This window comes from Arachis hypogaea, chromosome 10, assembly GCF_003086295.3.
Source record: "Arachis hypogaea cultivar Tifrunner chromosome 10, arahy.Tifrunner.gnm2.J5K5, whole genome shotgun sequence".
Classification (NCBI taxonomy): Eukaryota; Viridiplantae; Streptophyta; class Magnoliopsida; order Fabales; family Fabaceae; genus Arachis; species Arachis hypogaea.
The window spans coordinates 100,550,522-100,574,987 of record NC_092045.1 but is presented as its reverse complement, the minus strand read 5'-3'; the positions used below and the strand labels follow the sequence as shown (position 1 = coordinate 100,574,987).

The window sequence follows — 24,466 nt, the reverse complement described above, 5'->3', positions numbered from 1 at the left end:
ATTTTCTGGTTTCTCAATCCTTGTATGCTTCATTATTTAGAATTTCTGCAAATTCTATCATCGATTCATCACTATTTTCTAGAGATTCTATTAATTTTTCTAGCTCTTCGACTTCTCTTTTTAACTTGTCATAGATTATTTTTAGAGCTTCAAATGCTCTTTGATTTATTTCAGAAAACTGTGAATAATTCAACCGATTTTCTCTTTCAAAGAGCTCTTGTTTCTTGTCTTGATAAGTTACATATATTTTTTCTTTATTTATTGTCATAATTTAATGTTTAGGGTTTCATTTAATTTTTTGACCTTTTTTGTTAATTCTTTTATTTCAGAATTTTCTTCTTTAATCTTTAACTTGGATAAACTTAAAGGGCTATTAATTTTAGATTCTCTTATTTGAAAATTCGATGAAACTAATTTTCCTGATGGTTCTTTTAATAATAGAACTGGATTTTCAATAGCTTTATATTTTGGTATTTATGTTTTTACAATTTTCTGAAATAATTCATCAACATAAATTCTTTCTCTGTTTTTAAATATTATACTATGATGGCTATTTGTTAAAGCATAATTTATTGCATATGTAATTGAAAATGATTCATCGTCTTGTTCCATTAGATTCTTTCTGTGGAATTTATAGGCCAAACTTATAGATCTTCCAAGGTTTTCAGTTGATAAAGGTATAGCATATCCAAGATGGGCATTGAATTTAACATTTACGTTTGCCAAGTTTCCATGAACAATTCCAATTATTTGATCTATTGGGTCGTCAGTAATTCTTTTGTCACAGATTGCTAAGCTTATTGGTGAATTAATTCCTTTCATATATGTAGATTTGATTAAGACTTGTATAGTACTAATATGAATCTATCCAATTTTAGATCTTTTTGTTGATCCTTAATTTTCTCAATCTGTTTACTCAATTCTTCATCATTTATCAAAGCTATTTCAAGTTCTCCATTGGTGGATTTTATCTTTATAGGAGCTTCAAGTTGAATTTTTCCATAGTATATTATATTTTGTCTATTAAAAATTTCTTTTAAAAGATTTTGTTTATTAAAATTTTCATTTGATTTGAGATTTAATTCTGTTTTTAGAACAGCCTGTTTTTCATTATCTAATAAAGCAGATAATCTATAATAATCAGATTCTTCCGTTAATTCTAAACTTTCTAAATAATTCATAACTAAGAGATTAGGATAAAGGCGTACCTTTCTGAAAAAACTTCCTTTATTTAGAATATTTTACATAAGATGTTTTTATCTCCAGAGGGGAGATTGTAGATACTAACTCCAGAGGGGAGTTTAGAATTGGGTTTTCCTAAGGGAATTCTTCTTCAGACTTTAGAATCGCCTTGGCAGCTTCCTCCTTGCTCTCCTAGCATATGAGTACTCTTAGCCTTCTGCTTTCTATTGTCTGATGCCTTTTACAATTGCCTAAACAACCTATTTATAATGGTTGGGTCTGATGGACAATTCCCATCCTTACCCTTCTTATGACATCATTGCTTACGTCATTGTTTATTATCTTGCACTAGCTACATTGTTGGTGCTCTATGACCTAAGCGCTTACGTCACTATGCAATAATGTTGAGAGATGCTTCAGATGTGCTGTCTTCTCCTTTCATCATGTGACCTTCAGATGCGTTGTCTTCTTCCTTTATCATGTGGGTTGATTCCGTTTCATTATTGCTTTCTTCAGATAACTTTGAGACACATAGCTGGCACTTGTGGTCTTCTCTGTCTTTTATCAAATAGCAGAGATTCCTCTTTATCCATTCGGGGAGCTTTTCTAAGAGTCCAGATAAGTTGTAGAATGCTGATTCAAATTTCACTAAGAGTCTCATCTCTCTTTCTTCAATTTCATTCCTTTTACTGGACACAAGCAAAGTATTTCTACTTTTATAATTGATTCTTGTGTGAGATTCTCTTGTTATCTTTTGAGTTCTTTCGAAGACCCTTGCTAGTATGCTGGCTAGTCTTCCTTCATGACTGTAGATTGTTAAATCTTGAACTTGATCAATTGGTTGAAAATTTCCTGGGAAGACGGACATGAAGATTACTTGATGTGCTGGAACTAAGCATTCTTCTTCTTCATTAAAAATAGGTTGACTATTCGTAAATTTTAGGGATATATCCCTTGGATTTACGTTGTCAATCATATTTTAAATCTCTTTACTGCATCAATGAATCTTGCAGGAAACTCACTAATAATTTTCAAATCATTAAAAATTAAAATTGTATCAATTAATCCATACTGGAAAAACTGATAGGTGTCAGATGGGGAAGCCTCTGGAAATATAACCAGCTTTGTTAGCTGTTCTTTGGCAATAGGATAATATCCCAAGATTGCCCTTTTTTCTTCAGTCCAATTTATGACTATGTTAAGGGTTTCTCCGAGATTTGATCTACAGACCCTTTTCTTTTCCTTGATTTCAGCCCTTGTAGGAATGTTTCTTATTATTCCTATTCTCTGGGTTTGAATTGGAGCTTTATCTGCTCTTTTTAGGGTTTGCTCTGGATGAAGAGCTTCATATTCCCTGAAAGATTCCTTTGCTTCTTCCAGTGTTAAAAACCCTCCTTTATGAATTATCCTTGATTGATGTGTAAATGGTGCTGCTTTTTCCCAGGCATCATATACTCCTTTCATGGGGCCATTATAAATTACATAATATTTTTTATCTTGGATGGATTTTTTGATAATTTCAGCAATTGTTTTATTTTATGGAATTTTTTCTTCACCTGATTTGTCCACCACGCTTAGCTGGCTGAACTCTGATGGTTTTGGTTGTTGTGTTGATTTCATTGCTTCGATGGCTTTTTTGAGGGATTGGATCTGTGTCCTTATTTGCTGACAATGCTTGCATTTTTCAAGTTCTTGTTCGTATTTCTGAATTTCTTGATCTAATGCGTTGTAGACGAACTCCATTCTCTTGTTAATGTATCTGCAATAACATTTTTGTCACCCTTAATATATTCAATTTTTATTGGATATTGTAACAAAAATAATTGCCATCTTACCAATCGTCCATGATTATAATCAACTTTTAAATTATATCATATGAAACCTGTTAGATAACTTGAATCTGTCCTTAATGTAAATTCTCTGGGTAGTAAATCAATTTTTCATTTCTTAAGAGATTTAATTGCTGCTAGAGTTTCCTTTTCATGAGTGGTATATCTCCGTTCTATTAGAGTAAAAGTCCCTGAAATATACCTGCAAAGTAATTCCCTTGGGAAATATTTAGAATCTAGTGATTCTTTTTCTTGTTCTAAACTTTTTATAGCTTTCTTAGCTTTTAGACATCCTGACCAGGTTATGTCTGAAGCATCTATTTCTACTATTAAGTAGTCATTTTCTTCTGGAATATAGAGTTCTGGAAGTTTTTCACATAATTCTTTAATCCTTTGAATTTGCATACTGTCTTTTTCATCCCATTTCCATTCTTTTTTAGTACTTATTTTTGGAAATAAGCTTTTAGTATATTCTGTTATATTCTTTAAAAATCCTTGATCAGAAATATAATTTATACATCCTAAAAATCTTTGTAATTATTTTCTATCTTCTATTTTATTAGGAAATAAATTTACCTTTTCTAGGACATTTGGCTGAAGTTTTAGCATTCCTTGAGTGGATAGAATTAATCCAAGAAACTCTATTTCTTGTTTTGCTATTCTTGCTTTCTTTTTGCTAAGAACTAGTCCTTTTTCTTTACATCTTTCTAAAACTATTAATAATTTTTGAAGATGATCTTCTTTATCCTGTTTTGTAAAAATTAGTATATCATCAATGTATACTAAAACAAATTCATTTAACTCTTTTAGATTTTCTTCCATAAATCTTTGATAAATACCTGGAGCTTGTTTTAATCCGAATGGTAATACATTCCATTCATAGAGTAACACACTTGTTGATTCTTTTGTTGGGCAAGTAAAAGCAGTTAATTTCTTTGTTTCTTCGTCTAACCGAAGTTGCCAATATCCTGATTTTGCATCAAGAGATGAAAACCAAGTTGCTCCTTTTATCTTTTCTAAAATAGAATCTTTTCTTGGAAGTTTATGAGCATCACCAATAGTTGCTTCATTTATCTTCTTATAGTTAATAACCATTCTTCGTTTTCCCCTTTTAATTTCATTATTGTTTTTGACATAAAAGGCTGGAGCCGCATGAGGACTTTTACTTAATCTTATAATTCCTTTTTCCAAAAGATCTCTACATTCTAAAGAGAACTCTTCTCTATCTCTTGCGGAATAAGGAATTTTATTTGGAATATTTATCTATTTTGTAGGATCTTTTAATTTAATGCTTACTAATTCGTTATTTGTATTTTTAATATCTAAAGGATTTTCAGCACAAATTTCATCCAAAAGTTCTTCTATCTTTATTTCAAGATTATTTTTTGGAATGTTTATCTGAAAGTATAAATTTAAATAACATGTTTCTAAAATAGAAAATATTTTAAATTTTAAGATCTTATCTATAGTAGTAGTTGGTATTTTTATACGTTTTGATTTTTGATTTATTGAAGAATCGTGTGGAGCTTTTAAAACTATATATGTTAATTCTTGAATGAATGGATGATATAGTTTTAAAAAGTTATTTCCTATGATAAAATCCATTCCAGAATCTAACATATATATAGATGGAACAATGAACCTATAATTTTGAATAAAAATTTCAGTCATCTCTGTTTTTTGGTCAATTTTATGTATTAATTTGTCAGCTATTCTAACTCTTAATGGTTTCTTTAATTTTTTCCAATCAAGTTTTATATTTGAACTAGCAAAGCATTGTGTTGCTCCAGAATCTATAAAAGCATTTATAAATTTTTCTGTTATTTTTATAGTAATAAATGTGGCATTATTACTCAGTCTCTGAGTCTGTTTCTGAGACATATTCAAAAATATAGTCTAGGTTATCATCAGATTCCTCTAAAGGTTCCATAAAACAAGACTTAGCAATTTCTATTTGTTTAGTAAGGTCTTTTTTATCCTTCTTTTTCGGACATTCATTTGCATAGTGTCCTTCTTCTTGGCAATACCAACACTTACAGTTTTCTTTTTTATTTGGGCAATAGTCACTTTTTTACCTTTTGTTTTTATTGTTATTTCTTGTTCTAAAATACCTCTTTTTTCTCCAGTTTGGATAGTATTTTCTTTTTCTAAATTGATATTTTCTTTTTCTCTGAAAATTTTTATTAAGCCCATATTTTTGGGGTATCTCTTCATTATCCTGACAGCAAATTCTAATTATATTTGCAAATCTTTTTTGAGTTGCTTCTTGCATACAACGTTCTTTTATTTCCTCTCTTATTGCAGCGGTTGCTCCACCAAAATTATTTTCAATTGTCCCTCTATTTATTTCTCTTATAAATCTTCCCATTATAAATTCATTAGCAGGATATGGAAGTTTTGTTATATACATACTAAGATAATGATTTTTATCTTCTTCTTTTAATTTGTAATAATGTATTCTATATTCACATATATAAGATTCCACATTACATAGATCATATATCTGGATATTAGCTAAATGGTTTTTTGCTTCTTGATATTCTTTATTATAGACTTCTTGTCTATGATCTATAATATTTTTTCCAAAAAATTCTTTATATAGAATCATCATTATATGTAATATCTTATCATAAGCTGTTGTTTTTGTTGCTAAATCTTCTATTATTTGGTTTTCTATTGATGTCATATAATCTCTTATAGTTCCTTTAGTATGAAATCCTATGTAATTCCAAATATCTCTTCCAGACAATTCACTAAGCTGTGAATTAGTAAAAGCTTCTAATAAAAAGGAATTCAACCAATTTTCGAAATTTTTTTTTTCATTCTTTTTACAGTCTAAATCAAGCATTCTTTCTCCTTCCATTTCCTGGATTTTAGGAACGTATTTTGATGGTATTTTTGTATATTTTGAATCTTTATTTATAAACCCTTTTTTAAAAGCATAATTATCAAAACCTGCTTCCCATTTATATTGAGATTGGTTATCTTTAGATGTTCCAGCTTCATTTTTTACTTGTATTGGAATTGCTGGTTCTTCGTCACTTGAATAATCTATGATGTGTTCTTCATTTTCTATATTTTCAGAATTTACTAATTCTTCTTCTATTTGAAATCCTTGTTCCATAATATTATTTTATTGAGCCATTTTTAATTGTTTAAAAAGCATTGTAACTTCTTCTAATTTTTCTTCAATATTCATAATTTTAGTGGTAGTTTTACTTTTAGATCTGTTATGTTGATTATATTTTGAAATTTTTCTTCTTTGAGATTCTCTTTTTCTTTATTTCTTTGAAATTTTATGGATACTAATATTTCTTCAAGCATATCTACTATAGAATTTAATTGTGGGTTAAAAGTATGATAAAGATGTGGGGAATCATTTCCATGGTAACATTTCTTAGAAATTCCGTGTGAAAAATAAGTTTTTTCAGGTTTTTGAAGTCCTTCAATAAAACTTATAGTAAAATAAAGATTTTGAGAAAAATCATTTTGTATTGATTTTAAGAATTCGGTGTCATTACAGTTAACATTAGTTAAGATCATTAATTTTTGATCTATTAATTTTGATAACTTAATTATTTCTTCTCTTAAATATTCTAATTTATTTTTTTCTATTAGGTGACACTTTTTTTTTAAAGAGTTACAGTTTAAAGTGTGACTTTAGAAAGTGTGGTGTAAGCAAATCTTTAAATCTGTACTTTTCTATTTTCTACATGTGTATAGACGTGCCAATATGTATGTTGATACACATTATCATTGTTTGATTATACATTAAAGTATATATATATATATATATATATATATATATATATATATATATTACACGATATCAATTTGGCATTTAATTTATATAATGATTAATTTTAAATTTTAATGGATTAACAATTTTTTTGGCACATAAATTCAGTTATAATTATTTTTTTAAAGGTCTAAAAAGACACTATTAAAATTTAAATTCTTTTATGATTTAAATATATTTTCTAATTATTACATAAGGAAATTAGTAATAATTTGGATTAGTATACCCACTTATTTTATAAAGATTTGGTTTTAGAATAAATTAATTGAACATTATGCTATTAAAGTAACATCTTTTGTAAAAATTTATTTATTTAAAACATTAGAAATATAGTAATATGTAATTCATGCGAATATTGGTCGGTCCAAAGAAATGGCTATATTTCGCCAAATTATATGCACATATTGATAGTAAATATATGTTGGGTAATTAATTAAAAATAAAGTAATACTTATTATTTATGCGAACAATAATCGGCTCAAAGGAAGTTTATTGTTTGGCCAAATAATAAACATTGCACACTTCTGTTTATTTTCTATTAATTATGCGGTCAATAATCGTCTCAAAGGAAGGTTATTGTTTGGCCAATTAATAGAAAATATATGCGGTAATAAATAGGTTGCGAAGTTTAAGTCTCCATGTGCGCATTAAGTCGGTCCAAAGAAAGGCTTAATGTGTGACATGAATTTTGACAATATTTGATTACTGCAATGAGATTATCACTTACAGTTAATTTTCTATCCAAAGATTGAAAATTAATGTTGTTCTAGATATCTCAATATGGATTTTTCCCATTATTTAACTAATATTTACTGCATGTTCCTTTTGTTCTAATCCAGAAACTATGGCTTCAGCTACCAATGTTTCTACACAAATTAGCAGTATTTTTATGCTGAATGGTTCAAACTTTAAAGTTTGGAAAGATACCGTGAAGATTGTCTTCGGTTGTATGGATCTAGATATAGCTCTTCGAGAGGAGAAACCCACTTCCATTCCAGAAAATCTCAATGAGGTTAAAATAGAGAAGTAGGAGAGATCCAATCGAATGAGCATTATGATCATGAAACGCTCAATTCCTGAGACATTTCGGGGCTCAATTACTGAGGATAAAGATACCAAACAGTTCCTAAAGAGTGTAGAAAAATTCTTTACTAAGAATGAAAAGGCGAAGGCAAGTAATATTTTGAGCAAACTTGTCTCCATGAGGTATAATGGTAAAGGGAACATTAGGGAGTACATTATGGAAATGTCTCATCTTGCTTCAAAATTGAAAGCACTAAAGTTAGAGTTGTCTGAAGATTTTACTCGTGCATTCATTTTGATTTCTCTTCCTGCATACTTTGGGTAATTCAAAGTGAGTTATAACACTCTGAATGACACTTGGTCCTTAAATGAGCTTATATCTCACTGTGTGCAAGAAGAAGATAGGCTACAGCAAGATAAGACAGAAAGTGCTCACATGGCTTCATCTTCTCAGTATAAAAGAAAGCGTGATACTACTGCGGATGCGCCTTCTCAGCAAAAAAAAGCTAAGAAACAGGATCAAGTTTTAACCTGTTTCTTCTGTAAGAAGGCGGGACACATGAAGAATGATTGTACCAAATATGCCACTTGACGTGTAAAGAAGGGGTTGCCTGTGGAGCCGACCGCCAAGTGATGCTGAAAGATATATCTATGTGGCAGACGGCAATATAATTGCAGTCGAAGCTATAGGAACTTTTAGATTATGTTCCACGAGTGGATTTTACTTGGATTTATTAGAGACATTTTATGTACCGTCATTTAGAACGGAATTTGGTTTTGTTTCTCGTTTGGACAAATAAGGTTATTTTGTTCGTTCGGAGACAATAAAATCAGTCTCTTTTATAATTCGAATAATACTTGCTCTGGTTATTTGGTGGATAATATATAGGCTTGACTTAAATTCCTATAATAATAAAATACTGCAAACGGGTACAAAACAAAAAAAAAACTAAATGAGAATTCGGCATCATTATGGCACAAACGCCTAGGCCACATCTCTAAACAGAGAATTCAGAGGCTCGTGTCGAATGAAATTCTTGGACCCATAAATTTGGCAAACTATGAAGTCTGCATTGAGTGCATAAAGAGAAAAAGGACAAACAAAAGGAAAGTAGATGCCGAGAGAGCTAAAGATGTCTTAGAACTAATACATACCGATATATGTGGCCCATTCCCTACTGTCTCTTGGAATGGACAACGGTACTTTATTACGTTCATAGATGATTACTCTCGTTACGGGTATCTATATTTAATTCATGAAAAGTCCCAAGTCTTGGATGTTTTCAAGTCTTTCAAAACTGAAGTTGAACTTCAACTTGGAAAGAAAATTAAAGCTGTCAAATCTGATCGTGGTGGTGAATACTACGGAAGATATTACGGTTTAGGTGAGCAACGTCCCAGACCTTTCGCTCTTTTTCTAGAGGAGTGTGGTATTGTTCTGCAATACACCATGCCAAGCAAACCTAGCATGAATGGTATTGCAGAGTGAAATAACCGAACTCTTAAGGACATGGTGAGAAGGATGATTAGTCATTCTTCCTTGTCTGAATCACTCTGGAGAGAAACCTTAAAGACCGCAGTGTACATCCTTAATAGGGTGCCAAGCAAAGCAGTTAACAAAACTCCATATGAAATTTAGATTTGGAAAAGGCCTAGTATAAAGCATTTGCATATTTGGGGATGTCCACCTGAGGCGCGACCATATAGGCCGCATGAAAGAAAATTGGACTCAAGGACAATTAGTTGCTACTTTGTTGGTCACCCTGAGCATTCACGGGGGTACAAGTTTTACAATCCTGCATCAAGGTCTATTTTTTGAAACGGAAAATGCGAGATTTTTTGAGGATGTTGAGTTTGGGGGGAAGAAAATATTAGGAATGTTGCTTTTGATGAGGATTCTATAACTGACAATGATCAAGTCTTTGTACCCATTATTGTTCAAGATACAGTTATAGTACAAGAGCACAATGAGAATTCTACTATAGATCTAGTTACAGTACAAAAGAACAATGAGAATATCATTGTTGCTCAAGATACTGCTACAGTACAGGCAAAATAATGAGAATCCTCCTCAACCCTAACCCATACAGCAAGCTCAACAACCTCAAGAAATACCATTAATGAGATCCAACAGAAAAAAGGAGAAAACTCATCTATGATCTCAAACAAGCTTTCCGTTAATGGTATCACAAGTTTCTTCAAGTTATTATCTCATATGGTTTTGAGGTAAATATTATAGAGAAATATGTATACCGCAAGTTCAATGGGAGTAAATACATCTTTTTGGTCTTATATGTTGATGACATTCTACTTACTAGTAACGATATAGGCTTGTTGCATGAAACTAAGAAATTTCTATCGAACAAATTCGAAATGAAAGATCTTGATGATGCCTCTTTTGTATTAGGAATCGAGATACTAAGAGATCAATCTCAAGGTATTCTTGGATTATCACAAAAGAACTATATCAAAAGATTTTAAGTAGATAAGTCATAGAAAGATGTAGACCAACGAACACACCCGTAATTAAAGGAGACAAGTTCAATCTCAAGCAATGCCCTAAAAATGATCTTGAGAGGACATCAATGCATGATAAACCTTATGCATCAGCACTATGGAGCTTAATGTATGCTCAAGTCTACATACGTCCCGATATATCATTTATAGTGGGAGTGTTGGGTAGATACTTGAGCAATCCGGTATTGGATCATTGGATAGCTGTTAAAACGCGTAATGCGTTGTTTAAAGAGAACAAAGGATTACATTGCATATGACTGCGAAACCTTGTCACTAAGCTTCATATAGTAGATAACATTGAAAAGCCATTAAAGATATTTTGTGACAATAAGTCAGCAGTACTATACTCCAATAACAATAAGAGCTTGACAAAATCGAAACATACAAATATCAAGTTCTTAGTTGTCAAGGAGAAAGGTTAAGAAAAATATATTTCCATAGGACATATAGGAACAGAGTATATGCTAGCAGACTCATTAATCAAGGAATTGATCCTTAAAGTTTTCATGAGCACACTGCTCGGATGTGTGTCAATATTTGTGATTCCTTGATTTAGTGGGAGTTTATTTTATGCTATACGTCCTATGACAGATATTGAATTATTTTTCTGCAGAATTAAGTTGATGGTTTATTTCATGTTATATGAAATGTTCATTTTGTAATATTTGTATTGTGTTTGATTTCAATAAAGTTTTAAAGTTGGACCAGCTGGAAATAGACATGCATGAGATCACTTGGCATGTAATTTCCATATTACTCATCCAGATTTGATCTGTGTCGGTAAGTATATTAGGATGGTGATTGTCGTGGTTTAGTCACGGCATTTAATGTGATAAAAGCTGCGGTAGTTCCATATCTAATGTATGAGACATACCAGATTGTTAAAGTAATGAGAGAAATAACATTCAGATGCGCACATAAAGTTTATAAGATGTGATTATGTCAAGAAAGAATATATGTATAGCTCAAGTGAGAGATTGTTAGGAAATTATTTAATTTCCTAACTTATTTGTCGGCAATACATATATTAATTATAATCACAAATTATGCTATTTCAAATTAAATGATTTATATAATGATCTCATTTATTGTTATAAATGTTAATTGAATAAGTCATTATTACTTTTAATTTGGAATTAAATGAGAATAAAACCAGATATTATTTTTTGGGCTTTACATACTATTTTATTTGGATTTAAGGGTTTAATGAGTGCCATGTTCAAATATAAATACGCATTCAGGGTTTCGGTCCTCAATATACTAAAGCCACTTTTGTTGCTCTTTTTCCATTAAAAGAGTTGCAGTTAGCTGCCTAGAAATACATAAGGTTTTGATTGAGGAAGATTGAAAGAACCACAAGATTTAAATTCTTCCATCAATTTCTGACTCTTATGAATAAAAATACGCTTCCATATTATGTTATATTTTTTGTGATTTAATATGGATGATGAGGGTTAATGAATTAATTTATCCCACACCAAGATCTTGATCTTGATCTTTGATATAATTTATGTTATATCCAAAGGTGGAGACGAATGATTCATCACGTTCCGCTCAAGTATATAGAAAAGTAAAATATACAAAAAAACTAGAGAGTATTTTCAATTATTGCAAAATATATTCATAAAGAAAAAAGGAGAAAAAAGCTGTCCAATCTTGTTCCTTTGTGCTTGCTTACATAAAATTGTTCTTTTCCTTGTACTGCGTGCACTAGTATAATCTTGTTTAGACTCCTACCGGAAGTGCTACGCTTATTTAATTAACCTGTCAATTTTGATAGCGTTTTGTTTAAGATGCACTGCCTCAAACCCGAAATAATGATCTAATTTAAGAAAAATTGCAATTGATTTTGCATAGATAATTATTTTTAATTATATCTCTATTATAAAGATGAGATATTGGATTTGATTGGGTGAACTTCGGAAAAAAAAAGTATTATTTTAAATATTTTTTAAAAAAATAAAAATAATTGAATTTAGATTTGTTCAAGTGAAAAATTAATAAAGTGATAAAGTGATGAATTAATCACTATTAATTAGAGTATTTATTTATCTTGATTTCCAAAAAATTTTGGATCAGATACTTTAGTTTTCAACTAAAATTAAATATTTAATTGGTTTCTAATAATTAACTCCATCAATCACTTAGGTCCTTTATTTGTTCTGCCAACTCTAAAGGAGAATAAAATGGTCTCTGGTAATTCTAACAGGGGACAAAATGATCCTTGACCCCTCTATTTGAAAATGACAATGTTTTTCTCCAATTTTCATCATATCTCGTTTAACCCCAACATTCATACTCTATTTCTTCATCTTCACAATCTTCTTCTCCATCTTCTCCTTCCTCCTCTTCAACTCCAAGATCAAGTCATGGTGTAACTGTCACGTGTGTCGCACCTACCTCAACATGTCATGAACCACACACTTTCCAAATTTCTGTGACTGGTACACTCACTTTCACTGCACTTTGCCCACCAGAAGCATCCACTTCCACATTTTCGATAACAGCATCACCTCCAACCCCGACAACGTCTACCACATCCTCAAGATCAAGTTTTACAACTACCCCAAAAACACGCAATATAGATTGTTGGATATTAGGACATCACCAGAAGATTCTCCTTCGACATCATATGAAAATTCTCATTTGGAATGGATCCCAAGTGTTTCATTCCTTCTCTTCCGGAGTCCAAACTGGCAAACAGTTTCAACCTCGTATCCAACCTATCAGTACAGCGAGCAATGTCATTGGCATTGCTCATATGAAAACTGAAGCGATTACTAAACATTTTTTTCGAAGAAGAAGATGAAAGAAGCGACCGAAGTGGTGGCCATGGAGATGATAGGGTAGAGGAGGAGGGAGATGGTGACGACAACGACGGGTCTTAATAAATCGGACTTGCTGTCTAAATTCATAGGATCCATCGAAGACGATAAATACTAATTGAGAGACATAGTCATTAGTTTCTTGAGTATGAATTGGTTGAGAACAAGTTGAGCATTTTTCTTCTTGTGAACATTGAAGTTGTAGAGTGTGCATGTGTAGCTTGAAGTTGCAGTGTTAGACTGTTAGGGTTATGCGAGATATGATGAAAATTGGGGAAAAATAGTATCGTTTCTAAATAGAGGGAGTCAGGGACCATGCATTTTGTCTCCTGTTAGAGTTGTTAGGGACTATTTTGGCCTCCGTTAGAGTTGACGGAACAAAAAACCTAAATGACTGACAGAGTTAATTGTTAGGGACCAATTGAGTGATTAATTTTAGTTGGAGACTAAAATATATGGTGTGAAAATTTTTAGGAACCAAAATAAATAAATACTCTTAATTTTATAATTATAAAATATGTATCCCATTATCAATTTAAGAATGATTAAATCCTTACTTTATCATTTTACTAATTTTTTTTTATTTTAGAAAATCTTAATCCAAAATAATTTAATGTTTAGATATTTCGTATAAAAATATTTTTTATTTATTATGTTAAAATAATTTTTTAAGTAAAAATAATCATTTAAAAAATATATTTTCTAGTATTTTTATTTTTATTATTACAAATTTGTTAAATACTTTAAAAATTAAAAAATATATATTTATTAAAATTTTTAAATAATTCAATGACACCCAAATAAACTAATAAAATATGTAATGGGACAAATTTGTTACGTTACAATAACCCAGACAAAATTTATATTAAAGAATTAGTTTTATATAATATATCTAAATTATTGCAATATTAATATTTTAAAAATATTTTTAATGTACCCTACTTAAATAAATAACAATATTAGTAAATAAATAAAGTAACAAATATAATACTTATGATTGATAAAATCTAGATAGAAGTTCCATATATGGATGACAATAGATTCCTATAGAGACGGGGATATACCCCCATCTTCCATAAATGTTCCCCATCCCCCTCTCGTATTCGTAATGAGTAAGAAGACCCCATATCCATCAGATATCCAAGTATATACAAGTATTCATAGATTTTAAAAAATAAATTTTAAATAATTCTAAATTATAATACAAAGTCAGATTTACATTAATTTTAAAAACATATCCATTAGATTTGATTATTTTTAGTGAATAATCTTTTCAACAATTTCATTTAGATCTACTTCAAATCAAAGGATATATACAATGAGAATAATTTCTACCAATGAGAATAATTTTCATTAGCTATAATAAGACAATTTTCATGAGATCTATATATACTTAATTTCTCCAACAAAAAAGCTTACAACAATAACTATTAGGGATTAAAGCTAAGCGAAAAGCTCTACATTCATGTAAAAAATACATAGATGTTATTTAAATAACTTTTTTCATACACGTGTTCCTCCATTTCACAGTTGTTTGTTATACATGCACCTCATATAACGTATCATGTTTTTATTATTTTTCTTCTTCTTTTTTGTTCGTGTTCTTCTTCTTCTTCTTCTTCAACCTAATAAAATTCGACGTTCTCCTCTGTTCGTGTTTTTCTTCTCTGCTCGCATTTTTCATTATTGATCTGCATTGAATTCAACGTGATAAGCTCCGTCGTTCTTCTTCTTCTTTGGTTTTTTCTTTGATCTACACTTCTGAATGGAACCAATGAATAATTCAACTTCAAATCAGTTGAATGAGGTTATTACGTTGAGACAGCTAGGGAATGATTGCTGCATGCTATCACAATAATCTTAAACATTGAACAAAGTAAAAGGAGGCCACCGAACCGAACAACATTCATTTGGTGAACCGAAATCACAAAGGCCACCAAACCGAACAATGTACATGTGGTGAATAACTGGTGATCAACTTTCAATCAACAAGAATAGTATTTTTCCTCCTCTTCCTTCTTCTTTCAAATTCTTCTTCTTCTTCTTCTTCTTCTTCTTCTTCTTCTTCTTCTTCTTCTTCTTCTTAATAAAATTCGTCGTTTTTCTCTGTTCGCGTTTTTCTTCTCTGCTCGCATTCTTCATTATTGATCTGCATTGAATTCAACATAATAAGCTTCGTTGTTCGTTTTCTTCTTCGATCTACACTTCTGAATGGAAGCAATGAATGATTCAACTTCAAATCAGTTGAATGAGGTTATTACGTTGAGACAGCTAGGGAATGATTGCTGCATACTATCACAGTAATCTTAAACATTGAACAAAATAAAAGGAGGCCACCGAATCGAACAACATTCATTTGGTGAACCGAAATCACAAAGACCACCGAACCGAACAATGTATATATGGTGAATAAATGGTGATCAACTTTCAATCAACAAGAATAGTATTTCTCCTCCTCTTCCTCCTCCTCCTCCTTCTTCTTTCAAATTCTTCTTCTTCTTCTTCTTCTTCTTCTTCTTCTTCTTCTTCTTCTTCTTCTTCTTCTTCTTCTTCTTCTTCTTCTTCTTCTTCTTCTTCTTCTTCTTCTTCTTCAACCTAATATAATTCGTCATTTTTCTCTATTCACATTTTTTTCTCTGCTTGCATTCTTCATTATTGATCTGCATTGAATTCAATGTAAAAAGCTCCTTCGTTCTTCTTCTTCTTCATTTTTTTTTCTATCTATACTTCTGAATGGAAACAATGAATGATTCAACTTCAAATTAGTTAAATGAGGTTATTACCTTGAGACAGCTAGGGAATGATTACTGCATACTATCACAATAATCTTAAACATTGAACAAAGTAAAAGGAGCCACCGAACCAAACAACATTCATTTGGTGAACCGAAATCACAAAGGCCACCGAACCGAACAATGTATATGTGGTGAATAAATGGTGATCAACTTTCAATCAATAAGAATAGTATTTCTCCTCCTCTTCCTCCTCCTTCTCCTTCTTCTTTCAAATTCTTCTTCTTCTTCTTCTTCTTCTTCAACCTAATAAAATTCGTCGTTTTCCTCTATCTGCATTTTTCTTCTCTGCTCACATTCTTCATTATTGATTTGTATTGAATTCAATGTAATAAGCTCCGTCGTTCTTCTTCTTCTTCGTTTTCTTTTTTGATCTATACTTCTGAATGAAAATAATGAATGATTCAACTTCAAATCAGTTGAATCAGGTTATTACGTTGAGACAGCTAGGGAATGATTGTTGCATGCTATCACAATAATCTTAAACATTGAACAAAGTAAAAGGAGGCCATCAGGCCACCGAACCGAACAACATTTATTTGGTGAACCGAAATCACAAAGACCACCGAACCGAACAATGTATATGTGGTGAATAAATGGTGATCAACTTTCAATCAACAAGAATAGTGTTTCTCCTCCTCTTCCTCCTCATCCTCCTTCTTTTTTCAAATTTGCGCTCGTAGGTTCTTCTTCTTCTTCAGTTCAGTGGATAGTGTAACTAGGGTTTTGAAATTGGTTGTTACTCTGTTCAGTACTTCTTTTGCATAGAGAAATACTATTCTTGTTGATTGAAAGTTGATCACCATTTATTCACCACATGTACATTGTTCGGTTCGGTGGCCTCTTTTTACTTTGTTCAATGGTTAAGATTATTGTGATGTGTTTCAGAAGAATAATCCAAATTGCACTCATTCAACTGATTTTGAAGTTGATTCATTCATTATTTCAATTCAAAAGTCCAGATCGAAGAAGAAAACGAAGAAGAAGAAGAACCACAAACCTAATTACTTTGAAGTCAATCCAGATCCATAACGAAGAACGCGAGTAGAGAAGAAGAAGAAGAACAATAAAGAAAATACGAGCAGAGGAGAACGGTGAAGCCTATAACACGAGCAGAGAAGAAGAAGAAGAAGAAGAAGAAGTAACATTTTTTCATAATGAGCGGGCGCGTATTTTCACTCTCATTAATGCGCGTGAATCTATTTGGGATTGGACCAACTTAGTTACATGGTTACATGGATGTGTAGCGCGCCCATACAATTAATTTACTTGCAATGCACTGATGGAGGTTGTGGGCGGCAGCTGAGAAGGAGATGTCTGCGATGGCAAACAGCAGGCGGCGTGAAGGCACAGTCGAAGTCTCAGTAAACAGGAGGTGGCGACGTGTGCTCTAGAGGCGACGATGACGCAACGACGATGAAGCTACGACAATGACGCAACAACGATGATGCTGGAGACAATGACGAGTCTTCTGGAGGTAGCAAACTGCAGAGAATGACGAATCTACTGGAGCCAATGACAAGTAGAGGCGGCAACAAATCTAATAGAGTCGGCGATGACTCTACTAAGTGATGAATCGCGACTATGACGACGGTGCCAAGGTTGAAGATGGCAGTGATCGGTGAATATGAGATAAGGAATGAACATGTAAGAGACCAAGTGTTTGAAGGTGAGGGGAGGGAAGGAGACAGAGAGAGACAGTGAAAAAAATTAGGGTTTCTCATAACATATAAAGTTGAGTTTGGCTCTGAGAATAGGACAAGACAAGATATTGAGAACAAGACACTAAAAACAGAGATACAAAATTAGTGTTATTGTATTTTGTTTGGTGATAAATTAGAATAAATTATGAAAATCCGATTTATTCTCATTTTTTTCATTCAAAAAATTTGGGAAGAAAAATATAATAATAAAAAATATAATTATAAAAACTTAACGAGAATAATGAAAGAACAAATAAAAAATAAGTTATATCTCTTGTTAATATCTCTATATTCTTTTTGTTACGATAGATATAAAATATATTAATTTAATGTCTTTGAACACAATATTTCTATCTATTTTTATTTATCAAATACGATTTTATGTCTTTATATTTCTGTCTCAATATTTCGTGTCAATAAACAAATACATCTTAAAAGATATTTTTGTCATTTTACACAAATAGGTATTATACGAATATCTGTGGGATAAGGTCTTATTCCCTTAGCCCCGCTCCGTTTAATTAACGAATCCCTGTCTCTTGTCCTTATGGGTAAAAAATCCCTCCATATCTATTCTCCAACGGATATATTTTTATAAATACCTGTTCTATTAGAAAAAATTGCTGCAGAAATGAAGAATATTATAAGAAAAAGAAAAAAAATAATCGTAAATAAAAGATTACTTACGGAAGAATAATGGAGAATTACAAAACTGATAAGAAGTACATTTTAGGATTAATGATCATTAAGAGTTAAATATCAAGTAAACTCGATTTACTTATTAGTCATCCTGCAATCAGAATTTAAATTATTATTAATATCAATTTGACTTACAAATGTACTTTTTAATTAATATGACCAACACAATTTTTGGTAAATTAATTTAGAGACCGAATCATCGTTTAAGGACAAATGCTTCATTATATATGCAACAGTTAGCTAGAATTAACTCAGCTAACTACTAACCTTTCTTAATCCTAACTCACTCTACTAACGGAATTCTAACTATAGTAAGTTATCAGGTCTCTAGCTAACTCTTCACTAACTGGCTACTATAAATATCTGATGCTGAGCTGGCACCTAATAAACTAACAATGATCTTCAATTCTTCATGGTTTGTGAGTGAGCTATCATAAGTCATAACAACATTCTCTCAGTAGAGAAAGGAGTAAAAGCCGCCATGACGAAAATCGCTCTAGGGACCACCCGAGAGGCTACCCAACCCGATTGCATTCGGGCCCTCGTTGTCGAGTTCATAGCCACCTTCCTGTTTGTCTTCACCGGCGTTGCTTCCGCCATGGCCGCCGGTATCTTCTCGTTTCATTTCACCACCAATAGAATATATAATAAATTTGTTATTATTTAAACTTAGCTTTTAGAATTTGATTTGATTTGTTAATCTTGAAATTATATTTAAGATTCCCTTTTAAAATGGTAACTTGAATATATAGAAAAGCTTAGTGATGGAGATGCACTATTGCCTTTGGTTGCTGTGGCCGTGGCAAGTGCATTTGTGGTGGCTGTGATGATTTCATCCGGTCATATCTCCGGCGGGCACCTCAACCCTGCCGTGACCCTTGGGCTGCTGGTCGGCGGGCACATCACGGTGGTCCGATCGGTCCTTTATTGGATAGATCAGTTGGTAGCATCTGCAGCAGCTTCTTACCTTCTTTGCTACCTTTCCGGGGGACTGGTAATGATCCCTACTTCAATTTCTTCACTGTCATTCCTCTCTTCTCAAAAGTGTCTTTTTCAATTAGTAAACCACTTTTCAATTTTCATGCTTTTTTGCCTAACTAACTCTTTTTACTTACTAGAAAATAAAAATTCCAAGGTTTTTTTTTTCGGATTACAAGTTAATTTGTATAGAATATAGATTACATATTGCTAATTAATGACTAAATTAATGAGTGAGTTTTCTTTTGTATTCTCAGTAGCGTGTGTATATATATATAAAGTTTATAGAAGACCATTAATGAAAGTCAGTTATATGAACACAAAATTAATCATTCTGGAAAAGAAAATAAAGGTGACAAAAAGGTAAAAGTTCTCTATATACACTAAAAATTTAAAAAATCAGTCATGTCTTTTGTATTTATATATATTAATTTACATATATTATCAATCATTAAAATAATTAAACCTAACATAATATTAAAATAATTAAACCTAACATAAATCATAATAAAATAATTAACCTTACGTTGTTTTGTATAATAATTTTTGTTATAACATGCCAAATACATATTTCTATTAAGAGTGACATCAGACTAGGTAGGTTAGGCTTCACTTTCTATAGGTTTTTTTTTTCAAGTAATAAGTCTGGTCTATTATATTAATGAGTCTGACTTAATCTAAAACTTATTAAAAAGTCTACTAATTTTTTTTAAAAATAAAAAATTAAATATATTATTTAAATTTTTTTTAATAAAAAATATTTATATATAATATGCCAAATTTAATGTTTACAAAAATTTTAAGTTTTTAAAGTATTTAAATTATAGAAAAGTATTATAATAAAATATAATAAATTTAAAATAGCCAATAACTTTGTTAATGATGAAAAGTTTTTTTATATATTTATTTATATTTTAACAAATTTAGACATGTTTGATAAGCTAATAAAACTAATTAGTGAATTTAAACTTATCCTATTAATATATTTAAAATTTTATAGTAATTTAATTCTAGATCTATTTTGTAGCAGATCATATCAGACAAAACACAAACTAGTATTTTATTTCGAATTTCTATACAAAATAATAATTTTTTTTGTACATATAATATGCTAGAATAAAAAATAGCCAAGTAGACATAAGGGATTTTTTTTTTTTTTTTGAATTTCACATTGTCAATTATAATATATCTTAGGATCCAGATAGGCAATATATGTTTAACCTACATTATTATAACAACAATTTATAAAAAATGATAGAGATATAAAAGAACATGGAAACATGTAATTATCGTAGGACCACACATGATTATGATTAAAGAACAGTGTTAATTAATAATTACTGAATGAAATTTTGCATGTGCAACATGATTATGATTAAAGAACATCAAAGTGTTAATTAATAATTACTGAATGAAATTTTGCATGTGCAGGCAATTCCAGTTCATACTCTAGCAAGTGGAGTTGGGTACAGTCAAGGAGTGATTTGGGAGATAGTGTTGACTTTCTCATTGTTGTTTACTGTCTATGGAAATATGGTGGATCACAAGAAGGGAGTTCCTACTGGACAGGGGCCCACAATAGTCGGGTTTGTTGTTGGGGCCAATATCCTCGCTGGTGGAGCTTTTTCTGCCGTCTCAATGAACCCAGCAAGATCTTTTGGGCCTGCATTGGTCATGGGTAACTGGACCGGTCATTGGATTTATTGGGTTGGGCCTCTTATTGGTGGAGGCCTTGCAGGCTTCATCTACGAGCATTTTCTCATTGACCGTACGCATACTTTACTCCCTCTTGATGAAGAAAACTAATCACATTTTGGATTTCAACTTGTTTTTATTAGCTTCTATCATATCTATGGGGTATTTTATTTCTTCATCCTCAACTAATTTTTTTGTTTTTAGTGTAATTTGTGAACTAAATGTTGGGAATGCCCTCTTTATGTAGAATTATTAGTTCATTAATGATATGAACCCGAATAAAATTAGAGTTGCTATGTATTAGTAACACAAAAGAATATATAATATAAAATATTACCGGCTCCATTCCTTTGAAAAGGAAGGATAATAATATGGTGCATTATATCTTTCAATAAAAAGTGAAGATTGTTTCTTTTATTAATAGAAAAAAAAAATTACTAAAAAAAATCATATACATACACATATTCTTTATAAATTTAATGAATTTTTTTTCACTCAATCTTATTCTTTAACAAATAAATTAGCGTATACTAAAAACTGTCAAGTAGACATTCTTTGCTATTAGCGAATAGTATTGTTAAGGATGTATATTTTACAGAAATATCATTCTAACTCATTATTAATGATTAATTACTATCTTCCAAATTTAATGTGTTGATGTATATATGCTTGTAAGACCATATAGTTTATATAGTTTATTAGTTACACAAAGTTAGTTAGCCCAGCTGTTCATAACGAATTGGTGAAGACCACAGCAACTCTCACCGCATAAGCTGCATCATCCTCCACCAACAAACAGATGGGGGACTCTCAAATCACGTTGACACATAAAAGGAGTAAAAGGATTTCAAAGTTACAGAATTGAAAGTCGAACCTGACTTCTCATGTTCAGACATGTTACATTGTTACAATGCAAAAAGATTTGCCACTAGCTGTTTTATTTTCCATTTCAATGTTTAACTAATATTAATAATATAAGATCCTGAAATAAATTATTTTATTTTATATTTATTAAATTTAATTTTAGTTCTATACTTACTGTTTTTCAAATTAGCCATATTAGTTTTATAAATTTAAAAGAATTTTTTATTAATTATAATATATTTTTTATTTCTATGATTATGTTCTTTATTTTTTTCTCTATAAATACTTGAAAAATATAATCAATATAAACTAATTGATGAGTTTTTAAACTTTAAAAATAATAATTAATTTAATATAAAATAAAATTAAAAAAAATATTTATTATGAAAATGAGAATGTAAATTTAATTTTATATAATTATTTAATTATAACGAATTAACTAGTTCAATTAACTTGTACGGCACCAGTTGAATAAATAATTTAATAACCAATTATTTAACCGGTTCAACTCTAATAACTATGCAATAAACTCTTCAATATTCCTCTTTCTAAAAAGCTTTTTGAAACTAACTTTCTCACATGGTGTCACCTTACCAGGCTTACCACCTATTGTCAAGAGTTTCGGGATCATATCATACTCTTCGCATCAATAGATGCATCATTCAAACATAAAGTTATTGGGTGCCACTTTGTGCATGAGATACGGTCATACGGACCAAAGTTCATACAACCTTTGCCTTCCAAATGAAGGCACGGGATTGTCATCAATTGCAATTTCAATTGGGATCGGTTAAAAAACTGATAATGCTCCACATCCATATAAAATACTTATCCAAGTCATTCAAGCAATTTTTTGTTAACGTGTCTTTTCCTTCTTTCTAAATTACGTGAAATATACGTGCGCTTCTCTCTCTCTCTTTTATCAACGTAATAGATAAATCTCTTCTTCAACGTAAACATTCATTTTCCTCTTCTCTTCTTCAACGTTAACAATTTGTATTGTAATTTTTGGATCTGCAATCTCTGCTGATCATCGTTCTTCTTCTTTTTTTTTTTCTTCTGCTCGTTGTTCTTCTTTGCTGCTTATCCTTCTTCTTCCTATTCTTCTTCGTTTTCTTAATCGATTTTGTGGATTTATCTTTTCGTTTTCAGATTTCAATATTCTATCAAAACAATGAATGATTCAACTTCAAATCAGTTGAATAAGAACGTTTTGGATTATTCTTCTGAAATGAATCAAGCGGACGTGGTTTGTATTTTTTTTTAATCGATTTAAATGGAATGCAATTGTTAAATTGAATTGAATTGAATTGAATGTATGCATATGTTCTGAATTGAATTGAATTGAATTGATAATCTCTCAATTGTAGACACATGTGTTTTGAATTTATATAATGAATAATGTTTCATTTATTTAGTACGATACAATTGTTTTACCATAATAACATGTTCTGTTCATTCTGCAGAAAGCTGTTTGAATTTGATTTTATATAATAGATAATATTCCGTTTATTTAGTACTATACAATTGTTTTACCATGATAACGTGTTCGGTTCATTATGAAGAAAGCTGTTTGAATTTAATTTTATATAATGGATAATGTTTCATTCATTTAATATTATAAAATTATTTCACCATAATAATGTGTTCATTTCATTATGCAAAAAGCTGTTTATTGCAAATATATATCTTTTCTCCCAAGTCTCCATTCCAAGTGATCCACTAGTTTATAGCAAATAATCTCTATTATATGCGCACAAGGAGCAAGCGCGTCAAAGTAATTAGTTTCTATGAGTTGCGCCACGTTATTCTCATTGAATTTTGTTGTGTTGCTATTCTTTTCCAAACTTCCCAATAAGTAAAATTCTTTAACATCTCCAAATGAAATATTAAAGGCCCTGTCTTTTGTATTAGATTCATAAATTTATTTCTCTCAAAGTCCATCCAATCACTCTTTTAGATTATTTTTTGAATCGAATTGAATTGAATGTACGTAAGTGTTCTGAATTGAATTGAATTGATAATCTCTAAATTGTAGACACAATTGTATTGAATTTGATTTTATATAATAGATAATGTTCCATTCATTTAGTACTATACAGTTGATTCAACTTAATAACGTTTTCGGTTCATTATGCAGAAAGCTGTTTTGAATTTGATTTTATATAATGGATAATATTATGTGCATTTAGTACTATACATTTGATTCACCTTAATAACGTGTTCGGTTCATTATGCATAAAGCTGTTTTGAATTTGATTTTATATAATGGATAATGTTCCATTCCTTTAGTACTATACAGTTGATTCACCTTAATAACGTGTTTGGTTCATTATGCAGAAAGCTGTTTTGAAACTGAATACTGATAGAAACATTTTTTTAATAGTGATATATGCACTTTTTTTGTCCATCCAGTGTATTAATTTTGGTTCATTTGGATTTTTAGAGCTATTAATGTTTGGTAAATACCCTGATTTCCATTCACTGCAAACTTGGAACAAAACAGCAGCCAGACAGTTACAATAGATATATACATTAACATTTCAAACCAATAAGACAA

General features: G+C 30.7%; 2 protein-coding genes across 2 annotated transcripts in view; one reads left to right on the top strand and one right to left on the bottom strand.

Moving 5' to 3' along the window:
- LOC112716128 (uncharacterized) overlaps positions 1 to 24,466 on the bottom strand; it is a 274,079-nt gene that overhangs the window by 30,696 nt on the left and 218,917 nt on the right. The window lies entirely within an intron of this gene.
- Positions 18,754 to 21,409, top strand: LOC112716125 (aquaporin TIP4-1). Its single transcript, XM_025767977.3, has 3 exons — positions 18,754 to 18,977; positions 19,122 to 19,363; positions 20,779 to 21,409. Exons 1-3 carry the CDS (start codon positions 18,851 to 18,853, stop codon positions 21,151 to 21,153), a joined length of 744 nt encoding a protein of 247 aa, XP_025623762.1. The 5' UTR covers positions 18,754 to 18,850; the 3' UTR covers positions 21,154 to 21,409.

Bases quoted from the DNA above. Each gene is read 5' to 3' on its own strand.
- LOC112716125 (XM_025767977.3), top strand. From the start codon at position 18,851: ATGACGAAAATCGCTCTAGGGACCACCCGAGAGGCTACCCAACCCGAT. The intron at 18,978-19,121 runs GTATCTTCTCGT...TTGAATATATAG, and splicing joins TGCTTCCGCCATGGCCGCCG to AAAAGCTTAGTGATGGAGAT. The intron at 19,364-20,778 runs GTAATGATCCCT...TTGCATGTGCAG, and splicing joins GCTACCTTTCCGGGGGACTG to GCAATTCCAGTTCATACTCT.